Here is a 12,185-nt window from a genome sequence, read left to right as displayed (position 1 = left end):
TTTAGTTATTGAGCTGTTCATTGCTGTCAACGATGTAATGGTAAACTAATGTGTCACGTTAAATCATCATTTCAAAAGAAAATTTAAGGTTAAATTCTACAATTGGTCCCTATATTTTTCATTTTGAGTAATTTAATTTTTTTCTTTATATTCTTTTAACTTTTTTTTCCCATTCTCTTTTGCTTCTCCCTCTGTTTTTCTACCTTTTTCATTTATTTTAACATAGTTTTTATACTTTCCATTTGCAAAAACTAGTCCACAAACTCACCTCACTCAAAAAATTAAATTGTTCAAAAATAAAAAGTATAGAGACTAGTTTTAACAAATGAAAACATAAAAAACTACGTTAAATAAAATGGAGAAGGAGGAAAATAAAGTAAGAAACAAAAGAGAATAGAAAATAAAAGAAAAAAAAAGAAAGTTAAAATATAAAAGAAAAAAATACTCAAAACGAAAAAATATAGCGATCGATTGTCTAAATTAACTTAAAATTTTTGTTTAAAATGATAACTTAACGTGCCATGTCAGCTTACGATTACACCGTTAACAACAATTAACGACTTAGTGACTAAAATATTACAACGGGATAACTTGACTAAAATATAACCGGAGGTAAACAAAAGTGATTATTTTGATAGTTTATCCTTTAAAAACTTAATGTGTTTTTATTAAATATTTACTTTTAATATCTTATTATATTTTTATTGAGTATTTTATCAATCCTCTAATCTTATTTGTGAAATCTAAAAACATCACTCACAGTATATAAAAGAAATTTCTTAAATTAATGATAGCAGCAAAATTAGGTCATAACTAAATTTGGATTTCGGAACGATAGATTTACAATACCTTTACGCCATGGATCACAATTCATATTACTGATAACAATACCTTTACACCATGGATCAAGTTTTGATTTAATATAACAAAGATTTTAAATTCAAAATATTGTATTTGTAATAAAGTTTAGATGTATTTTAATTTTTCAATTTACATTATTTATAATTTATACTTATAATTGTATATGGAAACTCAAAAATATTATTAGTTCTAGAAAAATTTTCTTATCATATAAAGCTTATGTAAAATTTATTTTTACTATATTTTTCCATAAATTATTAAATATGCAAAACTTTTGTATTACAAATTTTATTAAAATCCTCAATACAAAAATTATTAAAATTATAAATATTGTTTTCAACACAGGAGGGACATGAGTTTGAATACAATGTATGCTATGTTTGCAATTAAGTAGTCTTATAAAATTTTTAAAAATACTTTTCTAATTTTGTGAATTTTTAAACTTTAAAAATAATTAATTATTGACGTAACATCACTATGACAATATATCACATCAACAAAATTAACAAACACTAACTTTTCTAATATATTTTGAGAATAATTTGACAAACAACAGAAGTTTAAGTTTAAAGATTAAAAAACAAAATTAAATATTTTTAAAGTTGGAGGACAAATATTTATTACCTTTTTAAAGTTAAAAAAAAATAACTTTGTTGATGAGTCTAATGGTACGGTTGATGCAGAAGACAAAAATGCCGATTGCAAGTTCTTAAAAATATTATTATTACATTACAAAGTTACAAATAGCAACTGCAAAATCATACAACACCGAGGAGGGGGGTGGGGGCATAAAATTTGTAGGCAAACACACAGATCACTTTGATCGCAATTAGAATAAAACATCATATCTGCACAAAAGAATTTAAAAAAGTAAAATAGATCCCCACAAACTTAACTGCAGTACCATCGCTACATTTGAGCTTTGCACCTCGCTTTTCCGTTATGAGCTTCAAACTAACTATAAATTGCCAATACGGACATCAATTCCTTGAACCCCGAAATGAACAAGAGTGAAAAACTTATAGCAGCGCTTGGATGATTCCAACTAAAACCAAAACTTTCCATCAATTTTACAGGCAGCGAAAGGATGCTTAGCCAAACGGGTTACCCCCAACAGAAGAGAATGGCTGTGGGGCAGCTGGTGCTGCCAATCTACCAGCCACCTGTTGATCGGTATTCACAAAACCAAAACAGACTTCACTGCCGATACCGCCAATATGATGGCTGCAAAGCATAGAATATTTCATAGATTAGGAACATAAACCTATAATTAACTTTTAACAGGTGGTGCTCGGCAACTTGAGGCACAGCCAGTAACCCAGATTGAAGCCACAACATAAAACAGAACAATAGTTTAAACATAAAATGGCCATTGCGTGGGCTAGCACAGTAATGTCAGGAAACATTGGACAGCGTACATGCAGAAACACCGAACACGTGCAATGAAGAGATAAGGAATGAATTACCTGGAAGGTGGCAAGCTATTAGGTAACTGTGCCCCTGGGTAAGGCCCTATAAGTTTTTGAAAAATTCAGCTTGTCAAAAAGATCAAAATAAAAATAAGTAAAAAGAAGAAAGGGGGGCAGGGGTAAAAAGCTGTACGTTGTGCCACTGATGATGCATAAGGTAAAGACTGAGGTGACATCCATGCTGATGATGGAGTACCAAGGCTAGAAGTACGCACTGGGCCGGAAGGAGGTGGCATATTTGGTAGTGCACCTTGTAAGGAAGCCATTGATGGAAACTGCACCAGAAGCAACATTTACATAAAGAAGATTGTCAAACACCATACATGAGCAAGTCCTGGGTAAGTTCAAGGAGAGATAGCTAGCTTTGTGTTCAAATTTCAAAAAGTAAAAGTAGGTTGGGAAGTGATTATTGGATGAATCGTCATGCATAAAAGATTTAACAATCAAAATCGCACTATGCATAAAAGAAATAACCTTGCTTTCTCTCTCTCTCTCTCTGAAACAATGAGATTTAAATTCTAAAAATAATGCAGAAGAGAAGCATTCCGGCATTACAAGTATGTCATAAAGTTATTACAGCATCCTTAAACCAACAAAAAAATGTCGGTCATGGCCAGAAGCAGTGGAATAGTTCAAAAGATGTGAATAACATACTGTTTGAGTTTGAACTGGAGGTGCCTCACTGCCAAGATCAAATGGGTTCATTGACCTTGATGACTGTGGCAATGAAGACATTGGCTGTAACAACAAAAAGCATGTAGAAATATAAGTGATGCATCAAGTAATTGGACATTCAGTTGAGTATGAAAGAATGAACTCATGAACGAAATTGCTCTTATGATGTAGGAGTACCACTGCAGTATTATATTGCATCATCAAACCCATCCCACGTGGTGGGCCAGTTTGCCACCCTGGTGCAGCAGCAGTATAGGAAGGATAGTTTGAAGCAAATAGATCCTGCAAAAACCACGAGGCCAACACAATAAATAATCCTCAAAACCAAGAACTTGGATGTCCTTGGCCTAAAGAGATATTACCGCAGGTAGTTCCTTTCTTCCACTTTCTTTTGTTTCTGTAGGAGGCTTTGATGCAACTGTAGAAGTGGCATCTTGGGTAGGTTTTGAGACAGCTTGAGGTATTTGTGCAACTGATGCACTCAAAGGCCCCAGCATATGCTGTGAAGGAGCAAAATTCCATGGCTGCCATAAAAAGTGCAAAGTGAAGTTAGATGAACAAAGAGTTGATTATCTATAAAATACCACAATACTAGAAAATACTTCCCACCTGATTGGTTGAAGCTCCATCAACAGGTGGAATAAATTGTTGGGTAGTAGACTGACCACCAGCTGAAGAGAAAAAAGAAGTCTGTTGCTGCTGCATATTAGGCTGTTGTCCAGCATTATAACCACCAACCTGGGGACTACCACCGTTGACAGGCATTAATCCAGGGGCAGCTGCCAAAGCACCAGTAGAAGGCAGTGTTGAGAAATTGCTAACTGGTGCAGCTGCAGGAGCAGCAGTACCAAAGGGTGACATTTCGATCTGCCCTGTGAATGCAATACTGGAGTTGATGCCAAGAGGTGTTCCATTCACATTGGCCATAGGGGCAGGTATTTGTCCACCGACACTGCTATAAACTCCTGATTGATCACCGGGTACAGATGCTGGAACTGACAATTGAGAAAGAACAGAGTCCAGGGTGTTCACATTTGAACGAGCCTGAGAAACATTTTTCTGAGAAGCAAAATCAAAAGAGGCCCAGTTTTGGTCATTGCTAGAACTTATTGTCTGTACAAAAGATTCAGTCTCAGTTGTTTGTGGTGCCTGAGTAACTGTGGAAGCAACAGGAGGTTCAGGATCAGCATCAAAATCAATTAAGCTCCCAGTCATCTCCAGCTTAACTTCTGCTGGATTCCCGCCGGTAGATCCTAAGCTGCTAGAAGATGCAGTTCTCTGCAAAAGTAATATAATAGTGAGTCATACGGGTGTAAATGAGATCCTGCCGCTCGCAAGTTATTCGAGTTCGATTAAAAAAATGCTTGAATTCGTTTTGGTAATTATTAACCCGCTAAAGCTGAATTCGAGCAGCGTAATACTCGATTCGAATGGCTCCTGAGCCTCATTGAGCTTTTCATTTTAATATATGTTTATTTATGAAATTACATTTTTATGAGTACAAAAACTAATAAGCAAGCTTAATCGAGCTTGAGCTCTAGTAGCTCAATTATGTCTCGAGCCGAGCTCAAGTCAAGTATTGAGCCCCGAATTTCGAGTCGAGCTCGAGCTTGGCACTATTTGTGTTCGGCTCAACTTAGCTTGATTACACCTCTAAGTCCATTTCCTTTCTCTGTACCATCACAAAAGTTGAGCAGAAGTACAGAAAAACAGGCAACATTTTTTTCCCTTCATGCAATACTAGGAGGAAAAAAATCTTAAAAAATGCAAAAAGTTCACAATAATGATTTTTGAACAGCGATAAACATTCATTTACTGATTTTTCGACTGCAAACAACTTAATTTAACTTTGAGGTAGATATTATCATGACAAACATCATAAAAGTGATGATGCGGCAAAGAACCATGGTATCATAATCAAATTGACAATAATTCTGAATAACTTGGAAATTAATGAAAATCAGAGAGCATACATGGAATTCCAACAGGAAAAGAGCTACTAAGTCAAACTAAAAGTAGGACAAATACTCTAAATACACTTGCAGAAAGTGAGGAGAAAAAGTAAATTTCAAAGGAATAGAAACTGTGCCAAGTGGTTAATTGTGGTAAATGGCAGCAAACAGAAACTACATACTTTTGGAAAAAAAAATGCATCAGGCTAAGACAAATAAAATTGCTTTAAGAGGATGAAGAATGAAAAACTTATCTTTTTGCAGGATAGGAATGACAGAAAAAAACAAAGAAAAGTTTTGTGAACATTGCAAACTAAATCAAAACAAAACCTTGACTATAACATTAAACTAATATTACAAGCACCATCAGAAACTACCTGTGTTTGAGGGCCATCAATAATTCTGCTGCCATTTGCTTTTGGAGGCTCGCTTATACGAAGGGGGACTACATTTTCACCCAAAATTTCTCTAACAGGACGAGCCACTGGGGGACTGGATGACTCTAGATCTTTTGGTCGCTCAGGTGACCTACCTTCCAACTTTGGATCTCCATCAGATACTCTATGATCTTCAGGTTTCCTCCCATTAGCAAACCTATCTTCTCGGCGCCAGTCACTGACTACTTCATGGCGAGCAGGACTTCTGTAGTCACTATATTGTCGACTTTCTTGATCATATCCAGGGCTTCTCCTTTCATCATAACCATATCTAGAATTTCTGTCATCATTTCTTCCTCCTGGACTGGACCTTTCACTGAAACGGCGTTCATATGTATCTTCATATGGTGGACTTCTGGACCCTCCTTGATATCCATCTGTCCTCCTATTCTCATAAAAGTCTTCCTTGTCACCCTGCACAGTGCAAAATTCAAAAAACCATAACACTAATTGAAGATTCAACAGCATAAAAATTCCCTCCTCCAGAAGCAGGAACCTAACGTTTAAATTCAACGCCTATCATATCATATCCCAGACTTCATAACTGATTCACATTCAATTTAAAACAGGAACAGGGAAGGGCACCTTACCATCTTTCCTCTAGGAGGCTTGTCATAGTTTCTCCCACCACTATATCTTCTATCCACATAGACATGCTTAATGAAGTCACGGAGCCTCTCAACGTTGCTGATAACAAAACTTTGGCTTAGAAACATTGTAACTAATGAAGACAGAACCAAAAGATTGGATTTTTAAGTGATAACCTGCTGTCAGGGACAGAATTACTCTGTGGATCCCATTCTTTAAAATAGATTTCTTTTGCACGCTGCAAATAAGGAAAAAAAAAAAGAACAAGAATGAGAAAATGGATTAATAGAATGAAAAGAGAATTACATACATGAAAAATCTCTTCCTTTTACTCTTTATCAAGAGAGAGGGAGAGAGAAGGTTAATCTTTACCTGATTTCCCCCTTCTTGAAGAGCACTAACTTCTTGAGAAGTAAATTTAGCCATAGATACTGATTTAACTCTGTGTGTGAACTCCCGACTGTAAACAATTTAAACCAGTAGCCAGTTTTAGAAAACCTAGGATGTCTGACTATCATCACAGAGGTACTAGTGTCTCAGATAAAAGCTAATCAGCAGGCAATATGTTGAGAAAACTTAATGTGCCAAAATAATTTGAACACTTACTGTATTCCACTGCAGGTGATGCAAACAAATGTCCAGAAACTTGTGCAAACATATTGAGGCCCCTGCTCAGCTGACAAGTTAGCAAATAGCAACACTATGACAAAGTATAAGCACTTCCAAATTTACACATTATAAAGATATCACATTCAACTTAGCATAAGGAAAATGCTACAAAAACATATTTGAACTGCAAAAGCAACATTTCGGGAGGATATTCAAACAAATATTTATGGAACAATTAGAAGTTCCCAAAAGGTTCAAGAGTGAAGATTCCAGAAATCATCAAAACTTATATAAGGCTTTAAATCATCAAAGCTTATATCAGGCTTTCTGATGGTAACAAATCCATACAGTATTCAAACGTATATAGCTACTCTCACTAGACATAAGTAAGTACCAACCCCAGCAAACCCTGCATTTATTTTCCTTCAAAATTAATGGGTTAATTTTCCATTAATGCAGGGATATAAATATAGAAGTATCAATAATATACAATAAATCACAAACGGACCAGAAGCATTATTGATTTCATCAACATCACAGTTGCAAACGAGCAATCAATTCAAAGCCTATGTATACAAGCAAGTATATATCTGTAGCTAAATCGAAAGAGTTACTAGATGAACAACTCCTAGAGTTTTATTTCATCAATCTGTAAGAAAACAAGAAATCCATACCAAACTGTTGCAGTTAATACATCTACGATTCTCTGGTTGTTTGAGAAGAGCCCGAATTATTCGCTCATTTTTCTCATCTTCCTTTAGTCGACTCGCCATCACACTCTTCCTATATCAAATAAGTAAAGACAAAAATAGAAATTAAATGTACATATATATATATATATATATATATTAAGTCCGCATGAATTTTCTCCAAATCATAATTAATCACCAGCAGACGCACAAAAAAAAAATTCACTAGATTCTAACCCAGTTAACTCCAAAGTTCCTTTTTCTACATTATTTTCATTTTTGGCTGAATCCTTCTATCTACATTATTACCAATTCCATAGAACTGATTAAACATTAACTTCCCTACACTGCCAAGCAAAATCAAACAATCGAAACGACAAATCTCTTATTTTTCCTTACTAGACCAACATTTTGCTGGCAATATAAAAAAACCAAGAAAAAAGAATTCAACTAACCAAAACCAATGGATCTGAACAATCAAACCACCCTAAGAACAGAAAACAGCGCAAATATATAAATAGTGACGTGTTTGGAACTCTAGAAAATGAAAAAGAAAAGAAAGGACTGACCAGGAATCAAAGAGAAAAAGGAATTTTCTCAAGCTTTACGTGTGGTGGCTTCTTATTCAATAAATTCCGATCCAACTCCAAGAATATTATGTAAATAACGGAGCAATAAAAACCGGATTAAATATAAATATAAATATAATATAGAAACAAAGGAGAGAGAAAATATTGTAGATCTTCGAAAGAGGGTAGCTTTGCTAATTGCTACAGCTATGGCTGCTTTACCGCTTTATTATTTTTAAAGTTTTTTTCCTTAATAAAACACAGGTCAAATTCTCTATAAAATCCCTGTACTATGCATTTTGATGGATTTAGTCCCTCTATGCTCTATATGCTCATTTCTAATCCTCTCCTTTTCAAAATTTGTATTTTATAAAGTTAATTGGAGTCACATTTTAAAATAAAATAAAAATAAAAATAAAAATACAATGGACATGAATTTAATAAACAAACTTAATGGTGTTATCAACTCTTAAAATTTACATAATCATTTTAATCAAAATAAAATATTTGGGTTAACTAAAGGCATTGTAAAAGTTAAGGTACTCAGTTATAGTAAAAAGATTAAAACTTAAATTGAAGCGTAGTATAGTGACTAAAATTGACATCCAACCATAATTAGTAGAAAAATACGGTGCCATGGCACTTTGTCATGTTCATGCTCTCTCTTTGCCAAAGTGTTCATATATAATTGAAAAAAGAATCACTTTTGACCTTTCAACTTTAAATAACCTTTTTATCCTTGGATGCTTGTTAGCATACAAAGGATGTGATGGTAAAATATTAAGATAACTATCACTTACAATGATGTACATTCTTTAAACTAACTAATGTCATTATAAAAGTAAAGAATTAAATTATATTAAATTAAAAATAAAGACTAAATGTGAAATATGAGCATAGTAGTGAAATTGAAACTACAATTTTACCATTATTTTATAATGACTAAAAATGAAAAAAATCATGTCATTAGTCCAAATAATTAGCACCACTGTTAATAGTTTTGGTAGCTAATTTGGATTAAAAAATATATTCCAACTCATCATGCTAAAATGATATTTTAAAAAAATCGACATTAATAATTTAATTAGACTAAATATTATAAAAAAACAAGGACCAAATTATTGTAAAAATTAAATCTTAATTTTAGATATAGGAGACTGTAGATAAAAGGAAAAGTAAAAGAAAAGAAGGGTGAAAACACGTGTGAAGAAAGAAAGTTCACCTTCCATTTATATGTAGGTTATAGGATTTAGAAAGAGAAAATCCAGGGATTTTCTAAATTTTCTTTTCATTTTTTTCTTGCAGCCGTTTTTATTTTTTCAATGGATTTCGTTTTTTCCTTTTTCAGCCGTAGGAAAGATAGAAGTAGATTGCTTTGGATTTTAAACGATTCTTAGTTTTTAACTTCATCTTATCAAAATAACATTCATCTTTTATATTATTTTAAAGTGTTTTTTAAAAATATTTTTAACAATTTTATATATAATCCAATTCAAATAATTAATTTTTCAATATTTTGTCATAGAAAAAGAAGTAGACATATGTAACTAAAATTAAGGTGTCATTTTTAATTGGTAAAGATCGAGTCCTTAGATTTTGCCATAAGCTATTAGATGCGTAGGTTTTTAAGTCTTATCATTGTGTGAAAAATAAAAAAATGACGGGAAAATTACATTTCATTAATTTTATTTTCTTATTTTCAGCGCTGGACAATGGAGACTTTTTTTAATTGGATTTAACAAAGAAGACTTCTAGAATGTGAGATTGGTGGATTCCTTTTCATTTTTGGTTGGCACCAACGTGTTAAAAATGTTCACATGCAAAAACACACAACATTGTCTCAACTCCGATTAAAGGTTTTTGTTTGCTTACACCCAAAACTTTAATTTACAATTCTACAGGTAATGATTTGTAATTGTAAATCATTACCACCAAAATTACGAGTAAGAAACCGCTTGCATCAAGGGGGAAGGCAGAGTTTTTTTTGAAATGGACAAAATTAAGTTATATCGAACTAAAATTAATTTCACCATTATATCAATTTAAATCTTTAGTTTTTAGACAGATGAAATCAAAATTTTATCATTTTTAAGGGGACAGATTGTAACAATTCAATTCTTTTAATGTTGGAAAAGTCAATTTTGAACTGAAAATTTTAAGTTGAGTTATTCGGAAAGTTGAATAAAAAAATTGGAGTCTAATTTGGGATCAAGAAACAAACTTAGATAATAATTCAAGCAATTAAGCTAGTATAATTGGTATGAGGATTAAATTGCATAGTGATAAAAAGGAATAGAGAATTGGTTTTAATTTCATAAGTACTTGAAAATAAATTCCATAATTAATATGGTGGTAGTGAAATTCCATGGTTTTCTCCACTACTATTCATTAATTAACATTAAACACATTATTAGTGATAAGTAATTAATCTACCAATTATATATATAGCTATTTAGTGGGAGAGAGAAGATGAAAATATCTTTTCCTCATCTTTCCCAACCGAATCAATGAATAAGAAATTATAAAGGCTTTGAGTTTTCTTAATTAATCAATGCGAGAAATGTTTCCTTTAATAATTTTTATAGAATTTTAATTATATAAGCTTAACAATTCATGTCCATGTATTAGATTTTCTAATTGTTGAGTTTTAATCTGATTACCTTTAATGGATATTGATGAAATTAAGTTTGATTTTGGTGAGATTTTAAAGTATGAGTTTTGAGCATGTTAAAATAAGTTAAAAGGTATAAGAACTGTTGGAATTGATTAGAAATACATTTAAGTTATATAGTTGATTTATGACATTAGAGACTAAATTGAATAAATTGAAAGTTGTTAAGAAATTATGCTATAGATTAAAAGTATGAGGTCCATAGTGAATACATATAAAACCAAATTTTGATTCGATGCTAAATATTGAAAGATATGAGCATTTCAGATATAGGGACTAAAATGAATAAAATAAAAATTACGTTAAACAATTGTGTTTCTTATGTTTGTGTGAAACTAATATTATTTCTATTATCAAATTTATTGTATGTAGTTAAAGATGACGTCAGACTGTCTCAAGATAAAAGAAAGGCAAAGGCCATAGGCGAGTAGCCAATTCTAGTCTGTGCTTTCATGAATTTGAATTAAATATGTATGTGATTCGTTAAATATAGCTTAATTAAAGTAACATCGATACTTTTCTCATGATTTGGTAAATATTCATTTTATGATTAAATTGAAGATATGTGACGTGTTAAGTAATGTTATGTATTGATACGTAAATGGTTTGATTGATATGAACTTTCTATATGATGGTTGATATAATGTAATATATATATGTTGAGATAATGATTATCTTATTAACGGTCTCAGATAGAGTTGGGTATAGTTGACATGCAATAGGATTAGTGTATAGGGTTTTACTTCAATTTATATCGATGAGGTACATAACGCATATTATACTTTGGACGTACTGATGAGGCACTGAGTGCTAGATATTTTGGTGTGATAGTTAGATGATCCGTGTATTCGTCTTGATTCCGTGTTCTAGGGATTATAAAACATGTAATTTGCATATTGTCATTAAATGTTGATTGTTAAAGGTGAATTGTGAAATTGTTTATTAATGTTAAAGCAATGGAATATAACATGTGAAAGACCATGTGATCCAATTTTTATGAGCACAAAGGGTCGATATGGTTATAAAACGAGTAGATTCAAGAAAGTAACGAGAAAGTGAAATGGTTCTTGTGATATGTCGTAATTTACATATAATTGAGATATAATGATAGGTGAATCAAATATTGGTATATGACATGGTAATAAGTACAATGCATGATATTTAATACATGAGACAAGAAATGCAAACATGATTTAGATAGTAGTCGAATTTTATATTAAATATATTTGATTAAATTTCTTATAATTAATTATTGCTTTAAATCGTGTTAGCTGTAACAAACCAGTTTCTAGTGGTATTGGAAATTGCTGTTTCGAAATCTTGTTTTCACAAGCTGAGTTCGTCAATATTTAATATTTACTAATATATAGATTAATTGAAATTGGATGGTTAATTTAGTCGAAATTGTGATTAATTAAGGCCTAAGGACTAAATTATAAAGTTTAATTGCTATAGATTTTTAATTAGGAAATGATTTAGGGACTTAAATAACAATTATCTAAAAGATTAAAATGAAAAATTAACCATTTTAAAATAGCTGATAGTGGATGGTAATGATTATATGTGATTAAACTAATTAATTATAGTTAAAATTATAAGAAAATATTAATTAAAAGTTAATTAATATTAACTAAAGCTTAATTAAACATATATAAATGAAATTAG

The 12,185-nt window shown here is 31.8% G+C and overlaps 1 protein-coding gene across 2 annotated transcripts; it reads right to left on the bottom strand.

Annotated features, from left to right (window-relative positions):
- Positions 1–1,554: 1,554 nt before the first annotated feature.
- On the bottom strand, positions 1,555–8,048 carry LOC105773634 (probable ADP-ribosylation factor GTPase-activating protein AGD14). 2 transcript variants are annotated; one of them, XM_012595673.2, is made up of 14 exons: positions 7,736–8,048; positions 7,266–7,374; positions 6,589–6,650; positions 6,355–6,442; positions 6,159–6,220; positions 5,985–6,081; positions 5,335–5,808; positions 3,615–4,283; positions 3,368–3,529; positions 3,183–3,287; positions 2,985–3,068; positions 2,464–2,605; positions 2,328–2,373; positions 1,555–2,085 (listed from the first exon to the last, which is right to left on the bottom strand). In XM_012595673.2, the coding sequence occupies exons 2-14, from the start codon at positions 7,362–7,364 to the stop codon at positions 1,953–1,955; spliced, it is 2,223 nt and encodes a 740-aa protein (XP_012451127.1). In that variant the 5' UTR covers positions 7,365–7,374; positions 7,736–8,048; the 3' UTR covers positions 1,555–1,952. The 2 variants fall into 2 exon arrangements, with proteins under 2 accessions (XP_012451127.1, XP_012451126.1); XM_012595672.2 differs by having other exon boundaries at positions 7,850–8,048.
- Between the last annotated feature and the right edge of the window lie 4,137 nt (positions 8,049–12,185).

The sequence above is a fragment of the Gossypium raimondii genome, chromosome 6 (genome assembly GCF_025698545.1).
Source record: "Gossypium raimondii isolate GPD5lz chromosome 6, ASM2569854v1, whole genome shotgun sequence".
Taxonomy (NCBI): Eukaryota; Viridiplantae; Streptophyta; class Magnoliopsida; order Malvales; family Malvaceae; genus Gossypium; species Gossypium raimondii.
Note: the sequence above shows the minus strand (reverse complement) of the source record. Positions and strands in the feature narration are given on the sequence as shown.

Bases quoted from the DNA above. Each gene is read 5' to 3' on its own strand.
- LOC105773634 (XM_012595673.2), bottom strand. From the start codon at position 7,364: ATGGCGAGTCGACTAAAGGAAGATGAGAAAAATGAGCGAATAATTCGG. The intron at 6,443-6,588 runs GTAAGTGTTCAA...AATTGTTTACAG, and splicing joins ATCACCTGCAGTGGAATACA to TCGGGAGTTCACACACAGAG. The intron at 2,606-2,984 runs GTATGTTATTCA...CTTCTGGTGCAG, and splicing joins CTCCAGTTCAAACTCAAACA to TTTCCATCAATGGCTTCCTT.